The sequence below is a fragment of the Daucus carota genome, chromosome 4 (assembly GCF_001625215.2).
Source record: "Daucus carota subsp. sativus chromosome 4, DH1 v3.0, whole genome shotgun sequence".
NCBI lineage: Eukaryota > Viridiplantae > Streptophyta > Magnoliopsida > Apiales > Apiaceae > Daucus > Daucus carota.
The window spans coordinates 18,723,384-18,742,948 of NC_030384.2; the positions used below are offsets into that span (position 1 = coordinate 18,723,384).

Sequence of the window (19,565 nt, forward strand, 5' to 3'; positions counted from 1 at the left end):
ATTCATTAAAGAAGGCCAAGAGCATCTTGTTTGTAAGCTGAAGAGGTCTATTTATGGACTTAAACAAGCTTCTAGGTATTGGAACATTCGCTTTGATCAGGCAGTCCAGTCATATGGATTTGATCAATGTCCAAGCGAAGCATGCGTGTATAAGAGATGTGAGGGAAATGCAGTGGTTTTTCTAGTGCTTTATGTTGATGACATTTTACTCATTGGAAACAATGTTAAGATGTTGTCTTCAATAAAGGCATGGCTGTTCAAACAATTTGAAATGAAGGACTTAGGTGAAGCAGCATACATCCTTGGGATCAAACTTATAAGGGATCGCAAGAAAAGGATGTTGGCTTTATCTCAGGAGCCCTATATAGATGACGTATTAGCTCGTTTTAACATGCAGGACTCCAAGAAGGGTAATTTACCCTTCAGACATGGAGTTACTCTATCAAAGAGGCAATGTCCTTCGACACCTAAGGAGATAGAGAACATGAAGGCAGTTCCTTATGCTTCGGCATGTGGGAGCCTAATGTATGCAATGTTATGTACGAGGCCTGATATCTGCTTTGCCGTGGGCATGGTTAGCAGATACCAGTCAAACCCAGGACAAGAACATTGGAGTGCTGTAAAAGCAATACTCAAGTACCTGCGAAGGACTAAGGAGTATATGCTGGTTTACAAGTCCTCTGATTTAGTGCCTCTGGGATATACTGATTCGGATTTCCAGACAGATAAGGATAAGAGAAAGTCCACCTCAGGATGTGTTTTTACTTTGGGAGGTGGAGCCGTAATATGGAGGAGTGTGAAGCAGAAATGCATCGCGGACTCAACCATGGAAGCCGAATATGTGGCAGCCTCGGAGGCAGCCAAAGAGGCTATATGGTTCCGAAACTTCCTGCTGGATTTGGATGTGGTTCCTAATCTGCCACAGCAAATCACGATTTATTGTGATAACACTGGTGCTGTGGCGAATACCAAGGAACCACGGGCCCATAAGGCAGCGAAACACATAGAGCGTAAGTATCACCTCATACGACAGTTCGTTAAGCGAGGAGATATCATTGTGGCTGATATAGCATCAAAGGATAACCGGGCAGATCCTTTCACGAAGAGCTTACCAGCTAAGGCTTTTCAGGAGCACGTGGAAGCGATAGGAGTCAGATACTTTGTCACATAGTTATATATAGTTGGTAGTGGATTGCTTGTAATAGACACTGATATACTCAAAGAATATCTTGAGTATAAGTGGGAGATTGTTAGGGTTATACTGAAATATTCGTTTGAAGTATATAACAATTATTTGAGAATCTTCAATGCATGTTTTCACATTGTCTGTATATTATATATTGTAGACAATCTAGTATCAAATGGGATAGCAGAAGATTAGATTGTCAGACTCCTTATATAATATAATAAGGGTTCACAGTCGAGGTGGTGTTAGACAAACCACTGGAATGGCTGAAGTATTATTTGGAAATAGTTTATCTTGACTATTGAATAATACTTATATACTTTGTGTATATTGAACGGGATCAAAATAGTAGAATAATTGTCTCTTTAATTCTGACAATAAAGAACTAAGATTCTATGATGTTATTAATGCTTAAGTTTTTAATCCGGATATAGTGATTGACACTTGTATTTAATGCACATGCCTTGACTCATAAATTGAGTAATTTATTTTAAATTACGAATTTATGTATTGGGCAATGACATTATATACAGAGTGGGATATTGACTATAAAAGGAAACCGTGTCCGAAAAATATATTCGGGTGATGATGTCCTCTTGAAAGCTCATAAAGATAATTATGCTTTAGTCCTGCAGGCAGATTTGTTATTGCATAATTATAAGGTTGAGTGGATGATCAAGGATAAAAGATATTAATTAAATTAATTGTCAGAAATTAATTTAATTAATGGACATGCGATATCTTAAACATGGGGAATTTATAAGCAATTAATATGGGAGCCGAATTAAATAATTAATTTACGGAATTAGGAAAGGTAGTGCAAATATTAGTTCTTTAGTGGATAGAATTAATATTTAATGACATTGGGCCTGGCCCGGAATGTCATTAGAAGGCCTGACCTAATGATCCATGATCCCTGCTGTAGCCTATATATATTCTCGTTCTCCTAAAGCTGAAACACACACCAAAACGAATTAATCCTAGAGTCAGAGAGAGGCAGACGTTTTTCTCAAGGAGACAGCTAGGGTTTTGGGTTTTCGGAGCTTTAAGGAGAGGCACACCTTGGGAGATCGAAGGCCACACTTCGTCCAAGGAGAATCAAGGAATACAGTAGAAGACGTGGATTTGAATCGCTTGCGCCGTAGCGATTAAGGTTAATATTCTGTTCGAACTTTTAATTAATATCATAAAACGCAGGGCCAAGGTCCGATTGTTCCTACAGGTATATGTCTATGTGTGACTATCTGCTCATATGAATTTATATCTTGTATTGTTGCGATTGTTGAATGAGTTGTTGGTGGTTTGGTTGGGCGATTGTTGTTGGGTAGAGTTCGGGGTCGTGTGGTGTTGACTGATGGTTGGCGCGGCGTAAGGAGGGGCGGCAAATTCGTCGCTGGTCGGAGGTTGTATCGGAGGCGAGTAGATTTGGGGGTGAAGGGAGAGGGGTGAATCGCCGGATCTGTATCGGAGAAATAAGGGCGGGGCGAGTAGGGACGCGAGGGTGAAGAACGGAGGGGCGAAGCAGCGCTGCAGTAGCGCGACGGCGGCACCGCCGCTGGAAGGAGCCGGGCGGCGTGGTGGTTCTGGTGCTGCGAGAGAGAGGGACAGAGTGATGGCGGAAGAAAAGGGGCTGTTAAGAAAGGTGCTTTGTTCGAAGTACAGGGCAGGGTGGTGGTCTGCTTCTGGACAGTAGAGAGGGAGAGAGAGAGGCTGTGGAGTTGGCCGGAGGATGGCAGTCGGGCAAGAGCAGCGGAGGCTGCGTTTTCAAAACGGAGGAGGAGAAACAATGTTATTAGTTTTGTTTGTATTATTATTTCTATTGTTATTGTTAAGTAATTGACAATGATAATATTAATAATAATATTAATGAAATTAATACTTATTTTGAAGGAGTATATTGAAGTGTATCAAGTTGTATTACTACTATTGTTGTAATGTGTAGTAGTTACAGGAATCAATCTAGAATTTAAGTTATGTAAATGTTGCGACAATGGAGATAATTTATTTTATTCAAAACGGCAATTCGATATTTTATTCGGATACCATTTGATTATACTCTTGTCGTTAATATTTATTAATCCAAATTCCAAACATGATCCCACCTATATATATCTGTTAGTATTGTAATTGTTTATTTTATTAAATTCATAATTAGAATGAATAATCTGTGTGATTGTTATAAACAACACTTGACACGTGATAACATGAATCACATATTATATGAAATTCCTGATTATATGATATGTGACTTACTTGTTAATGCCATGATTAGTATAAACGATTGGGTAGTTTATATTAATACGAGACGTTTAATTAAGTCAATTGAGTTGACCCGAGTTGTTAAATCAATATTTTTGATTTATAGATTCAAGAGTTGACAACAAGTTTTAAGTCAAGTACCAGTTAGTGTGCAAAGAGGCAAGTGATTCTATTCCACAACTTTTAATTATTGCCAATGCAATTATTATCATATTCTGTATTTCAAATCAGAGAATACCATATGCTTGGAATATAATTATTGTTCTGTATTCCATTGTAAGACACACCATACAGATACTCAAATAATGATTGAATTCAATACATTCCAATAATTGGATTCACTACATTCTAGTAATCATTCTACTAGAATCCTTGAATTACTTTTAAGATAGGTAGTGAAAAATAATTCTATCCAGATATACTCCATACAGTATAAATTTGAGTTCATAATAAGCAAATAACTAATTATTTTAGTTATGTTGCCATCAATTGTTGGGATTACTCCGGACCATGTGAAATGGGGAGTTGGTTGAATGAGAGACTTGATTGATTCAACTCCCTAAGAAAAACGTTTTTATGGATTGGGTGTTTGCGTAAGAGGCCGGGACGGCGGTCCAGTGAAGGGCTATTTGGGTATTATTAAAATATGATAATACTTTGCTGCCAAAGGCCAATGTGTTGCCTTATATTGGTACCTGCGAATTAGGACATGCTTCTACGAAGTGTGATCCCGTGCTGTCACACGGGCTGATCAGCTGTGATAGTACACCCGTCAGTGGAGATTCCATTCAAAAATTTATGATTTGATTACTTAAGCTGATATTGCTTTTGTTTTCCATTGGATACTATTGTTTCCTATCTCTTTACTTCCAAAAGGATAGCACTTATTAATGCTTTACATTTAAGCATTATATATATATATATATATTGCTGAGTCTTCTAGTTGCTCATTCTTGCTTTGTTGTTGTTGTTGTGCTAATCTTTCAGCCGGACCCAGTTATGCCGAGAGTACGTCTAACCGCCAGAAAGAGGGTACCACTTAACCACCCCTAGCTGTTCAGGTTTAACCTTCCCGCACAGGTAGGATGAACCCAAGGTGTACATAGAACTTTTGGTAATGTGTAATAAAATATGAATTAGTCATAAAACTTATCTAGACTTTTGGAGGATTTGTGTAGCTTCATGTAGAAGTTATTCTAATCAGGTGTGTAGTGTGTAATCACATAATGGTTTTATTGAGTGCTTGTTTCATATCATAAATTGTGTACGATCCAGTTGCATGCAGGGGTCATATTATTGTCTTATAATATTAGTATTTTATTCCACTGTGCATATTATATTGTTGTGAGTCAGGTTGTGACCCCCAAATCGAGACCCCTGGTTTGGAGGGCGTCACACTTGTACTCATTTTCATCAGGCCTGGCTAGAGGGAAGTAGATTGAACTTGAATCTTTTCCAGACTTTGAGTAACCAGATTTGATAGGTGACATGATGGCTTTGAATTCATTCAATATTGATGGCTCACCCTTCTCCTTCTTTGATGGAATCACAATCTCAGGTGTGATTACCCTGAGAATTGTTGTTGTAGTTGGGAAAGAGGTTGGAACAACAGTGGTTGTAGATTGTAAAGATGAAGAAGATTTTTGTGCCAACAATTGATTTAGCCTCTCCTTTATGGAATCCCTCTTGCTCCTTTCTTTGAGATAATTTGCAGTGTAATAGGGAGGTGGAATCCTAGATACCAGCTCTGCAGGCGAGGGAAAGGGCTCCTTCTCCCCCTTTTTGTTCTCATCAAGTGCAGGGGGTCTAGGCACATTGATGCCAGATGCCATGAGAAGGTGTTGAAGAAGATTAGTTTGCACCCTTTGGTGTTGCAGCATCTCATGCATCCTGGCATCCAGAACATTAACTCTGTTTTCCAGAGTATCTAGTTTACTTTCCAGCTTGGCATGCTTTTTCTCAGAATCAGACATTGCAGAGACAGCTTTGATGGGAAGTCTTTCATCAATCTTAGCAGACAAGTCATTCTTGACTGCAGTGATGGTTGAATTTAAATGCTCCACTTCTTTCTGGAAATGTAGAGATTGATACTTGTGTAGTCTAAGATTGTCCAAGGCGTGGCTGGCAAAGGTAGCAGAGATTGAAGAAGAAGAGCTACCAGCTTGGGAGTTGACCAAAGTTGAAGCTTGTCTTTGTAATTCCAAGATAACAACAGTGGCATTTGCCGACTGCATAGAGAGCCAAGAAGGGAGAGAAGTGGATGGCTCTAGAGGCTCCCTATCAAGTAAATTATCAATAGCTTCATTGAGGTCCTCATCACTGTCATCTTCATATTGAAAATCATCACCAGTATTGGCAGGCAGAGCTGCAAGTGCCTCCTTAGCTCTGAGCATGGATGCAGTGGTGTGAATTAGATTTAGGCTCCTCTCAGCTGCTTGATTGTCCAACCTTGCAAAGGCTTGATAAGAGGACATCCCATGAGTAAAAGTCTCAGGGTTAGGTGGTACACTATCCAAGATAGATCTGTATTCATCTTGGATTTCTTGCTCACTTGGCCTATCATTGACACTTGCATTTCTCTCAATTTCTCTATTTTCTTGCATCAAGGGCTCCCCTTGGCTCACCACACATCTTAACTCTCCCTTACTAGTTCCTACCAAGGAACCACTCAAATCATCTCCTTTTTCCTGACTGGAAGAAATAGCCAGACTCTCCACTAGCTCTCCTTTTGCCAGCTCCCAAGGCTGCCTCTCCACACTTTCATTCCCTTCCTCAGTCCTAAAAGTGTTTGTGCTATGATGTGATCAACTACTGTGGAAGGTGGAACATCGGTTGAAGAAACAGTAGTTGTCAACTGATGTGTGTCATCAGTTGAAACATGTATAGAAGAGGCTTTCAACTGATGAAGGCTGTTAAGCGCATCAGTTGAAGGACAAACATTGTTCGATGGATGAAGGAGATCCATCGAAGATGAAGAAGAAACAACCATTGAAGTTGTGACAGTTGAGTCTGTGGTGATTGATTTTGAGTGTAAATCCACAGAACACATTATCACAGAAGAAGAAATTTTGTGAGAAAGATCCAACAAATCATCAATATGATGACGATCAATCTCAGAAAGGGGCTCCTCCATGAAATCCAAAGATGGAGAATTTACAATAGTGGTGTGAATTAATTCCACATCAACAGAAGTTTTGGATTGTGTTTGGGGTTGACAAATAGTAAGATCAAAAATAGGAGATATAGGGATTGAAGAAGTAGAAGGGTCTGTGACTCCACATTTACTGGAGTCACATCAAGCTGAATTTGTGAAGTCTTAGGCATAAAATCTATGATTTTAGCCTTAGAAGTGTGTGCAGATGTTGTGTTCTCAGACTTACCACCCTTGGTCTTCTTTCTTCCATAGGCCTTGATGGGTGAACTGTCCGTCCCCCTTTTTAACTGTGCCCCTGGCTGTGGGCTATTTTCAATAACAACATCCTTTTGGGAGGATGTTGTTAGAATTGAGATTGAATCCTTATTAATCTCTGTAGTCTTTTGGGTGACTAAAGAGTGGCTGGATTGGTTTTTACTCACCTCTCCATCCTTATCCTCAGGGTTTCTTTAATGATCAACCTGTCCCTCCCCCTCTGAAAGGCATATGTTAAGCCTATTTGTAATTAAGAGATATCAACTCAACTCTGATAAGAAAACAAGTAAATATCAAGTGCTGTTAATCGGAATCCGTATGAAGAACGTCAAATGATTTATTGAAGATTTTATGTCAGAAGAATTTCAGGATGCTGCTATGAACCATTGGGAGAAGTTCATTAATATGTTCAAGCCTCAATGTACAAATAATCTTTTGTAGCACGTCCAGAAGATCAGAAGGTATAAAGTTTCAATACTTTATTTATTCAGAAGATTCCATTATTGTGTCTACAAATGAAGAAGAACTCGAAGACGAAGATTCAATGAACAAGTCACAGATTAATTGTTTAATTGACAAAGAATATTTAATTCAGCTAGTTACAGATGAACCAGATAGTACATTTGTGTATCAGCTCATCAGATTAAATATTCCGTGTCAAATGAAAGTGGTCGTTCAATCAAGACAAAGATCGGAATTGTTTAAAGAAGACTGAAGACTCTAGTGCAGAAGGAAAGGGGTTAATATGATTATCTAATTAATTATTTCACTTCTCAAAATAATTATATTGGATGTGTAATCTATTTATTAAATTGATTCTATCTCGAATTAATTTAATTTATGAATTTATGCATTTAATATAATTAAGTGAATATTAATTGGTTAATTATATAAAAGAAAATGAATTGTTATATATATTTAGAACTCGAAGTCAATCCAATTGATTGTCTTACCTTCCCAAAGATCGTCTAATCCTTAGCTTCCAAGACAAGCCAATTGATTGTCTTACCTGCCCAAAGATTGTCTAATCCTTAGCTTCCAAGACAAGCCAATTGATTGTCTTACCTTGTATTGAGATTGTCTTAACTTGGATTGAGATTGTCTTACCTTGGCTAAGATTGTCTTTCCTTCCATAAGGATTTTCTTACCTTGGCTAAGATTGTCTTTCCTTCCATAAAGATTGTCTTACCTTGGCTTAGATTGTCTTTCCTTCCATAAAGATTGTCTTACACCTTGGCTTAGATTGTCTTACCTTCCCATAGGATTGTCTTACCTTGTCCTGAAATGTCTTGCTAAGCTATAGACAACCATTGTGATTGTCTTGCCCCTTGTAAAATTGTCTTAGCAAGCTTTGCATTGTCTTGTCATAAGTTGTCTTGCCTTGTTCATGGGGTTTGCCTATAAATATGGCCTTCCCCCTTCATTTGTTCTTGTTCAAAGTCATTGTAAGCTTTCAAGTTGTGCTAAACTTGCTATTCGTTAAATCCACAGTTTACTGTGCTTTGATCACTCGGTTGTTTTATACCGCTAAGTTAGAATACATCCTGTCAAATTTATTCTACATCCTAGTGGATATTAAAATGAATCATATTAATTATATAACGACTTACACAATGTTATATTAATTAATTAAAATCTGATTAACCATTTTATATTCAATCAGATTATTCCGCCGCGATTATTTTTAGTTACGATTGTATTCAACCCCCCCTTCTACAATCGTTCCAGGACCTAACAATTGGCATCAGAGCGGTTGATATCATTTTACCGTATCAGATCCTATACACACTCTGTAACGTCCAAATATTTTTTTTTGAATTAATTTTTATTCCAAAAATTAATTTTGATTTAAAAAATTTTTCTTTCAAAAATCCAAATCTCATCCAAACACTATTCAATTCAAATCCAAATATTTTTTTAATTCGAATTAATTTTTATTCCAAAAATTAATTTTGATTTAAAATATTTTTCTTTCAAAAATCCAAATCTCATCCAAGCACTATTCACTTTAAATTCAAATATTTTTTTTCGAATTAATTTTTATTCCAAAAATTAAGTTTGATTTAAAATATTTTTCTTTCAAAAATCCAAATCTCATCCAAACACTATTCACTTCAAATCCTTAAAGGGGTCTTGATCAAAGACAAGTCATAAGCAAGGGTATTTTCCAAAATACAAGTGATCTTCCTAAATGAGGGAATGTTATTGAGATCAGGGTTCCAAAAGAGATAATTCAGTTTAATGTGGGGTATCAAGTTCTCATTATTCATCAAAGGACTATTAGAGAGTATTCATGTGGGTGTAAGGTGATATTATATGAAAAAAGGTAATTCAAGTATTGAGGGTATTATTGGAATCCAAAGTTATGTTCATAAGGGGTGATGAGATAATTCAGTTCTAAGTAAACAGTAATTCAACATTCACAGGGTATACAATTATCAAGCAAGTATAAAGGAAGAGTTTCACTTGCCTGGACTAAGCTTACTGAGCTCTTGTATAGATGCTTCTAGGGGTTCCTTGCCAGGCCTCCTACTTGCACCTATAATTAATAGTATCCTTGTCACTATAATGTTAACTACCCTTTCGTGTATAAATATATATATATATATATATATATATATATATACATACATATATATTTATAAAATATACACTTAAACTTAATTAAAACAAGTAACATAATCATCAAGTAATGCACATAACAAGTAAAGCATGGCATTTGTTACTTAACTAATATCACTTAAGGATCCTCTAATTATACTTAAGTCACTTAAGCAATTAATCAAGTAGCACATAAGGTACTCATAGTTCCCTAATTTTATCTTTTAGAAACTTTTGGGATTTAAAATGTGTAGTAATGACTTAGACTTTAATTTGGGTTTGTAATACTTTAGATGTTGTTCATACTCATTCCTGGTGATTCCGGGATAGTGGATTTAAACGTGTAGTTTAATATTTATAATTCTGTAGTTTAATTTAATATCGTTTTATGCATGCTTTAGTCGGTTATTTATGGTGGGTCCGTCACATTTCACTTAATAATTAATTAACAATTAATTAATTAATTAATAATTCGAAATATTAATTAATCTCGAATTAAAACTTAATTAATTTAGGTGTGAAAATTTAATCCAACCAAGTCCAAAATAGTCCAAATATCTCCACAAATTCCACAAAATTTGAAACCCCCAAAAACAAGATCAAGAACCCTAATTTCGAAAAGCCCCAAAAAAAATAATAAAAATCGAGGGTTTGAAATCTTAATTCGAAAATCCACACAACTCGGCCAAGGATTAGTCCAATGCACGCTTAAACACTACAACCCAGTTCAAATCAGTCGATTCGAAACCCTAACTCGGCGAACTCAGTTCGTGAAACTCGGTAAAGGTGAGTTGAAAAACGGGCAGCACTTCGGTACAAAACGGACTCAAAATCCAAACCAGCAAGTTTTTAACCACAAAACTTGAAAAACTCAAAGGAACCAGCAAGTTTTATGTCAAAAACTTGAAAAAAACGAGGTGCGATGCGTGTATGTATGTGTATATGTGCGACAGTGGTGAAGAAGATGAATAAGAAGTGCGGCTAAGACAATTTATATAATTGTCTTATTGTTTGAAATCTCGGTAAGACAATTTAAGAGATTTTCTTGCCGAGATTCAAAGGGCGAGGGTAGGTGTTATACTCGGTAAGACAATCGGTTAAATTGTCTTGCCGAGGCTTTAATGCGTATGAAGGAAGTTTGTGAGATTCTCGGTAAGACAATGTCTAACATTGTCTTGCCGAGATTTTTAAAGGAAAAAGACAATAACACAGATTGTCTTAATCGAAATAAAGAAAAAGAAAATCCTTTGGAAATTCGGTAAGACATTTACAGTAATTGTCTTGCCGAGCTTTCAAATAGAAAAATAGAAGAAAATTATGTAATATGTGATTTTTGATTTATTTAAGAAATAAAATGTTTTGCACATTAAATCAAAAATCTAAAATAAAAACAATATTAAATATTACACAAATATTTTGTAAAATTCAACTTTAATTAAATATAAATACTTATGAACTAAACTTTAATTCATGAAAATGAATTAACTTAAATTCAAATATTTATGCTTAATTAATTTTGAAAAATTCAAAATAAATACACATAATTATCTAAATGCTTAGAGAATAATACAGGGGAGTATGCAGGCATTTAGAAAACTACAGATAAACATATAGACATGCATAATTACACAGATAATTATCAAATAATATACAGACAAACATATAAAATCTAATAAAATACCTATAATTACACAGAAAATTCACAAAATTATATAAAAATATATAAAGCATATTAAAAATATATACAAAGAGAATCTTGTCATATTTAACATCCCTAGCTCACAAAACAACTTAGAGAAAGTGGATTCATCAAGTGTTTTAGTGAAGATGTCCGCGATTTGATCAGCCGTGGGTACAAAATGTAACACCACTGTACCATTCATGACATGTTCTCGAATAAAATGATACCTGATATCTATGTGCTTGGTTCTGGAATGTTGAACCGGATTGTTGGAAATGGCTATGGCACTTGTGTTGTCACAAAATATTGGAATTTTGTCGACAGAAATCCCATAATCATTCAATTGGTTTCTGATCCACAGTATCTGAGCACAACAGCTTCCAGCGGCTATATACTCAGCTTCAGCAGTAGAAGAAGACATTGAGTGCTGCTTCTTGCTGTACCAGGATACCAATCGACGTCCTAGAAATTGACAGCTTCCAGAAGTACTTTTCCTATCAATCCTGCATCCTGCATAATCAGAATCTGTATAGCCGGTTAAGTCAAAACCAGTATTCTTAGGGTACCAAATACCTAAACCAGGTGTACGCTTAAGATATCTAAAGATTCTTTTGACGGCTATAAGATGTGATTCTTTAGGATCAGCTTGGAACCTAGCACATAAACATGTTGCAAACATAATATCTGGTCTACTAGCAGTGAGATAGAGTAAAGAGCCAATCATACCTCGATAGCTTGAGATATCAACTTTCTTACCAGATTTATCCTGATCAAGCTTCGTGGCAGTGGCCATGGGTGTCTTTGCCAGAGAAGAGTCTTCCAGATTGTACTTTCGCAGAAGATCTCTGACATACTTTGACTGGCAAATGAAGATGCCATCTTCCTTTTGGCTTACTTGAAGACCAAGAAAGTAGGACAGCTCACCCATCATACTCATTTCATAATTGCCCTGCATTAAATTAGCAAATCTCTTGCACAAGTTATCGTTAGTAGAACCAAATATAATATCATCAACATATATTTGAACAAATATCATATTATTATCATGCAATTTGTAAAAGAGAGTTTTGTCTATGACACCTCTAGTGAAATTGTTTTCAATTAAAAACTCAGAGAGAGTGTCATACCTTGTCCTTGGTGACTGCTTGAGCCCATAGACAGCTTTGAATAAGAAGTAAACAAAATCAGCAAATTCTGGATTTTCAAAGCCAGGGGGCTGTTCCAGATATACTTCTTCTTCTAGCTTTCCATTCAGAAATGCACTCTTCACATCCATCTGATAAACTTTGAAGTTGGAATGTGCAGCAAATGCAAGAAATATTCTGATGGCTTCAAGACGAGCAACTGGAGCATAGGTTTCATCATAATCAATTCCTTCTTCTTGAGAATAACCCTTTGCGACCAGTTTGGCTTTGTTTCTTACAACAATGCCATCACCATCTAACTTGTTACGGAAGACCCATCTAGTTCCAATTGTAGACTTTCCTTTTGCCCTTGGAACCAGGGCCCAGACTTCTTATCTCTCAAATTGATTGAGTTCTTCTTGCATGGCAAGAACCCAATCAGGATCAGCAAGTGCTTCATCTACTTTCTTTGGTTCTAATTGTGAAAGAAAACCAGAGAATAGACATTCATTTGTCGTAGCACTTCTAGTGCTTACACCAACATCAGGATCACCAATAATCAGATCAAAGGGATGATCTCTGCTCCAAATCCTTTCCCTTGGAAGTTGTGTCCTTGATGATTCACCTGTATTGTCAGTAAGCTGATGTGTATGACTAGTTGATCCACCAACTCCCCCTGAGTTGTTGCCAGGTTGACTTGATGATCCATCACTAGCATCAGTGGAATCTCCAGCATTATTGCCATTTCCTCCACTATTGCCTGGATCATTATCATCATTGTTGTCATCACCTGTTGCAACCTCAGGTGGCACATCATCATCTGAATCAGAATCTGGATAGTTGTCAAACTTCAGAGACTCATATGGATCAATAGATTGCAGACTTGGAAGTTTAGTGTCATCAAATGTAACATTGACACTAACTTTCACCGACAGAGTATCAATTACAAAAACTCTATAAGCATTATTTGTATAACCAACAAAAATTGCTTCAGATGCCTTTGGCTCAAACTTGTTCAAGTTCTCTTCACCATCCTTGAGAACATAACACTTAGCTCCAAAGACATGAAGATGTTTGACATATGGTTTCTTGTTGTTATATAGATGAAATGGAGTTTTCATATGATCCTTATTGATCAAAGTTCGATTCTGGGTATAGCAGGCAGTAGTCACAGCTTCAGCCCAAAAGTACAGAGGAAGCTTTGCTTCAGCAATCATAGTCCTTGCGGCTTCAATCAATGTACGATTCTTTCTTTCGACGACTCCATTCTGCTGTGGAGTCCTTGGTGCTGAATACTGCCTTCTAATTCCCTTTTCAGAGTAAAAGTTGATTAAAGTTTGATTCTTGAATTCCGTGCCATTATCTGACCTTACCAATTCAACTTGCATTATATGATCAATAACTTTCAACGGAGGTAAGGAAGTAAACCCAAGTAAATTCTGAGAAGTCATCCACAATGACCAAGGCATATCTTCCTCCATCAATTGATGTGACATTCACGGGGCCAAACAAATCCATATGCAGTAAATGGAGTGGATCTGTAATGGTATTGATGGTTTTGCCTTTGTGAGATGCTCTCTTCGCTTTTCCTTTCTGACAAGCTTCATAGAGATCATCAGTTGAGAATTCCAGGGAAGGCAAACCTCTCACTAGATCTCTCTTGACTAGAGAGTTCATGGTTTTGAAGTTGAGATGTGAGAGCTTCATATGCCATAACCAACTATCTTCAGCAGACGCTTTGGCGTAGAAACAGTGAACTTCGTTTCCCGGTCCTGAAGACATATCAGCTACGAATATATTGCCTTTCCTTATGCCACATAGTGAAGGACGCTTATTCTTGATATGTTTAATGATACATATCTCTTTTTCAAAATGAACATAATATCCCTTGTCACAAAACTGACTGACACTCAGGAGATTATGTTGAAGTCCTTCAACTATAGCAATATCTTCTATGATGATCCTTCCAATTTTGTACTTGCCATATCCCACAGTACGACCTTTGATATTATCAGCAAAACTGACTGTTGGGCCAGCTCCTTCTCTTATGTCTTCCAGCAGGGATCTATTGCCAGTCATGTGCATTGACCCTCCACTGTCAAGCACCCAAGTAACTCGAACAACTCCACTGGCACCCTGCAAAAGACAACTTGATTAAACCTTCTTTGGGACCCACAATTGATTGGGTCCAGCAGACTTAAAGAATTGATTAGATAAACAGACATAAGAATTGATTAGATAAGCAGACTTAAAGACTTAAAGAATTGATTAGATAAGCAGACTTCAATCTGTGTAATTATATATGTGTTATTAGATTTTATATGATTTTCTGTATATTATCTGATAATATTCTGAGTAATTATGCATGCTTGTACATTAATCTGTAATTTTCTAAGTGCTCCTGTACTCTCCTGTAATATTCTCTAGGCATTTAGATAATTATTTGTATTTATTCTGTATTTTTCAAAATTAATTAAGCATAAATATTTGAGTTTAAGTTAATTCATTTTATTGAATTAAAGTTAAATTTATGAATATTTATATTTAATTAAAGTTGAAATTTACAAAATATTTGTGTAATATATGGTATTGTTTTTATTATAGATTTTTTATTTTAATTGCAAATGTTTTATCTTTAAAATCAATCAAAAATCATATTAAGTTATTATTTTGTTTTCTGAATTGTTCGGCAAGACAATGCGTTGTCTTACTCACTTGTGGCTTATGAGGCTCGGCAAGACAATTCTTAATTATCTTACCGAGCGCCTCTAGTTCCTTTGCCAAGACAAACTCTTTTGTCTTGCTAAGCTTTACACACACCCACTAAGACAATCTCGTTTGTCTTACAAGCATCTTCACTTTAACTTCTCGGGACGACAATTCAAATTGTCTTACCGAGAATCTGTCCCTCCTCCTAAGACATTTTCTATTTCAGCAAGACAAAACCTTTTTTTTTGCAGTTCATCATCTTCTTCATCGTAGCATATACACACACGATCGTATACACACACGATTTCGGTTTTCAAGTTTATTCCAAAAACTTGTTGTGATTCTATACTTCAAGCCTTCGTGCTTGCTTGGCTACGCTATTTCGCTCAAATAATACAAAAACTCTGCCCAATTTTTCATTCAAATCGAACTTGATTTGAAGTGTTTTTACTAGATCGTGTTCTTGGCTTCGATTGTGGTGTACTGTGTTGAATCGATCCTGTGCCTCTACGTTGAATGATGAATTCGATTGTTTGATTTTGGAAGTTAGGGTTCTTAAGATTTTAGGGACTTTTCATTTAAGGACACGTTTGGCTAGCTTATAATTGACTAGTTGGGGTTTTAAAGCTAAGGGCGCGTTTGGATTGATTGGAGCCATTTTAAATTAATTAACTTTTAACTTGATATTATTCTAATATTTCGAATTATTAATTAATTAATCAATTGATTATTAATTATTAATTGAAATTTGCGAGAAATTTGAGAATTAATATTTCATTTGAAAAATTCTCGCTTAATTCAATTTTTAATTGTTAAAAATGGCCGGAGAATTTGTGATCGCTGAGACCAACTATTGTGCAAACCTGAATCCTGATGACTACTCAGATAGATTCAAGACATGGGTCAGATTTCTTACAAGGCAATGTTTGGCCGGTACTGCACTGACAGCTGATACTCCTATTCAAGTGCAACCACTATTTGACTTCTACTCAAATGCTGTCAACTCTACAACGCTCGAGAACTACAAACTGATAGGTGATCTACCGAATGGAAAGAGGATTGTCATCACTGTTGATGATGTGAATAGAATCCTAGGATTTCCAAGGGAAAATTTTGAAGCAGACCCGACAGATGCTGAAATTAGACAATTCTTCCAGGACATTAACTATCAGGCATAGATCTTTCTCCCTAAAATGGCTAAGGGAAATCTGAAGGCTGAATGGGATGTATTCTTCGACACCCTGGCGAAGGTGTTTGCTCCCACTAATAGGAAGAATTTTGGCAATATATCTTCGATGCTGCAAATTTTTGGATTCAGCATAGCTTATAATCATCGGATCAACTTTGGGAAGATATTGCTAAGGGAGATTATCAGAAAAATGGGGTCTGTTAAACAAAGATCTATTCATCAGAATGAGAAGGTTGAATGCTTTTATCTGAGGTTTCTAATGTTGTTTTTAAATGATAAGATGAATGAGGCTGATAGGAACATGTATGTCGATTCTCCCGTGGTTCCTATTCTGAGGACTTGTGCCAAGATCCAGACCAGGCTGGTAAATAAGAAGAAGCATGAGAATGTGCCTTTGGTTGTGACTCCTTTCATTCTGGAGCAATTTAGTGCTCCATTCCAGCCTGTTCAAGTCTCTGAACCTCTACAACAGCATCAATATCAACAACAACAACATCATCAATATCAACAACAACAGCAACAGGCTCAACCACAAATGCAAGAACAACAACAACAACCGCCTCAACACAACCTCCAACCACTACAACTCATCCCAGACTACCAATCTTCCAGCCAATCCTCACACCACTCTCCCTACAACCCTCCTTACAACTCACCCTACCAATCACCTCACCAATCTCCATACAACTCACCTCACCAATCTCCATACAACTCTCCTCACCAATCTCAAAACCAATCCCCTCCACATTACAACTTCTTCCCTGAACAACAATCATCCATCTTTTCCTCACAATCTGAACCTATACCTTCACCTACCCATACACATCACATTCCCCAAACCCAATCTACCTCTCAACCCCTGCCATCTGATTCTACTATCAATCCAGAGCTACAGGACTTCAGGACTGACTTACAGGTAGCTCAGGTACTTTCTAATCTCACTGATACTTTTAATATTGATATTGCAGATTTTGATTGTGACATTGGATTTGATTTCTAGACTCCCAGCAATGAACTTGAAAACACCCAGGTTCATAACCAAGCTGACGTTTCCATTTCAACAACTGATTCTTCATCAAACACATCAACCAACACTACTACTACACCAATTGTTCGAAAGGTAGCCCGGAAACGGAGTGGGAGTGCAATATTGAGAGAACCCGCAGCTCTGTCTCACAAGAAGCAAAGGGTGGCAGAACCGGAGACAACTGCAGCTGCATCCATTTCCTCCCAGAAGGATTTGGACACTGAAATGGTAAATATACAGTCTCTAGATTCATTCTCTCCATAGAATGCATTTATTGAAATTGGTCGTCCGACCGCGGTATCTTGTAAAGAGTCAAGCACACAACTAGCACTCGCGCTAGTAAACACTGAACCTTTGTCTTATGACTCTTCACTTAGAGAGAGCACAGATTTTCAAAATATGTCATATGAAAACTTTTCTGATCACTCTTTCTTTTTGGATCAGGATCTACTTGGCAACCTGCAAGTACATCTGCCTTCATAGGCATCGGAAGGACAATTTGTTCCTTCACATCCTACAGTACCATCTCATGGAACTATGGTTGTATATACAGGTTCTGGTGACGGTGTGAAAAATATGAGTGAAATCAGGCAAACACCGAGCGAAACACATGCACGAGAGGATAGTGAAAAATCTTTGAGTGTTCGTGAGGTGAGTGCACACACCAACACAGATCTGTTACAGTAACAAATGGCTGCTCTGAAAGCTGAAATAGAAAGGTTGAATGCTGAGAATGCAAAGTTCAGAAGTGGAGAGCTGGTAACTCTACAGGAGAAGGTTGCTGATACTTCCTTTACTTCTCTGAAAAAGGAAATAGACGATCATGTCAAGGGTATCCACTCTAGGATGGACAAGTTTGACAAGAATTGGAGCTCTGTATGACAAAGTTTGATAGCTTGGAGCAGACTTTGGCTCAAGTTGTTCAACACTTGAAGATTAATCAGTCTACAACTCCGTCAACTCCATAGGATCCCTCAATTAAGGGGGAGAAGGATAAGGAAGGCAAAGATGACAAAGATGATAATAGCAATGCTGAAGCTGACAGGAGTAAAAAGGATGGAGAAGGAAATGCTGATAGGAGTGATAAGGGTGGAGAAGGTACAAGTGGAAAAGACTCTTCTGAAGCTGATACAAGTTATGAAAGGTCTAAAGGCAAAGAGCTGTTACATCAATCTGATAATGTCTTCAACACTGACAATTATGATGATTATCCGAAAGACATGGATGATGATGACGTCTTCGATGCTACCTATCGTCAGGCTGAAAAAGAAGGTAAATTTGATGAAAGTTATTTGTTTCAGGAAGAACCTGTTGATCTTGAACACGAGGAGAATGTCCGGAAGTTCAAAGCAGAAAATGAAGCTAGGAAGCGTAAGCTTCGTGATTATCAGAAACTTCTAGAGGACAAGTTGATCACAGAGGAACAAATCAAGATTGAAAAACAGAAAATCTATGATGCTGCGATCAAGCAGAAGAATCTTGAGATTAAAAGAAAGGAAGGAAAAAGCTGGGACATTGCAAGAAGGATCTTTAATGGACCTCAAAGGGAATCTTTCGATGACAGAAAGTTCTTATCTCTGATTTATGATCTCCGAGAGGTAAACCTTGATGAGGAATGTCTTTATGCATGCCTTTGCTTTAGAGTTGGAATATTTAACTGTTGCAGCTAAGGGTTTGCTAGAAGAATGGGAGTTGATCGTCTATACATAGAGGAATGGTTCATTCAGACTATCTGTTGAATTTCTCAAATCATTCTTTGTATCTGAGCTCTGGGTACTTCGCAACAAAGTCAAGCGTTGCTCCAACTTGAATGAACTTCTTCGCGACAAACTGTTGGATTGTGTTGTCTTCAACAGTCCTCAGGTTGTCAAGAACCCATACTGTGTCAAGTTCATTCACAAGGAAGTCTTCTACACTGTCTATCTCAATGAAGAGGCTTTGCCAAAGTACCCTGCCAAACGTCTGGCTCTACCATCCACTTTACTGAGAACCAAGGGCTTCGTGTCTAAAGCCAAGTCTAATGCTGATGATATAATCTCATCTTACTGCACCCGAAAAAATATTTCTCAATACTTTCGGAGGATGAAGGGCGTAACAAAATCTCAGCCATCAGACTTCCGTGAAGACCTTGTGGAATTGGAAGTACTTCACCAGCTGGCTCTGGCTCGTGAAAGAAAGAAGCATGGAGATCCACTCCAGCTGAAGAGCCTACTCAGAATGAGCCTTCTACTCCAATCGTTCATTTCTCAGATATCGAAGAAGGAGAAGTCACTCGTTCTGAGTGAAATAGATTGATTAGGATATTTGTTAGATATGTTCAATGAACATCCTTTCGTAATCTATTAATGATCATGGTTTAATGTTTAATGCAAAGCCATAA

The 19,565-nt window shown here is 37.2% G+C and overlaps 1 protein-coding gene across 1 annotated transcript; it reads left to right on the top strand.

Annotated features, from left to right (window-relative positions):
• The first annotated feature begins 16,162 nt into the window (after positions 1 to 16,162).
• Positions 16,163 to 17,756, top strand: LOC135152228 (uncharacterized). Its single transcript, XM_064092072.1, has 2 exons — positions 16,163 to 17,083; positions 17,739 to 17,756. The coding sequence occupies exons 1-2, from the start codon at positions 16,163 to 16,165 to the stop codon at positions 17,754 to 17,756; spliced, it is 939 nt and encodes a 312-aa protein (XP_063948142.1).
• Positions 17,757 to 19,565: the final 1,809 nt, after the last annotated feature.

Bases quoted from the DNA above. Each gene is read 5' to 3' on its own strand.
- LOC135152228 (XM_064092072.1), top strand. From the start codon at position 16,163: ATGGCTAAGGGAAATCTGAAGGCTGAATGGGATGTATTCTTCGACACC.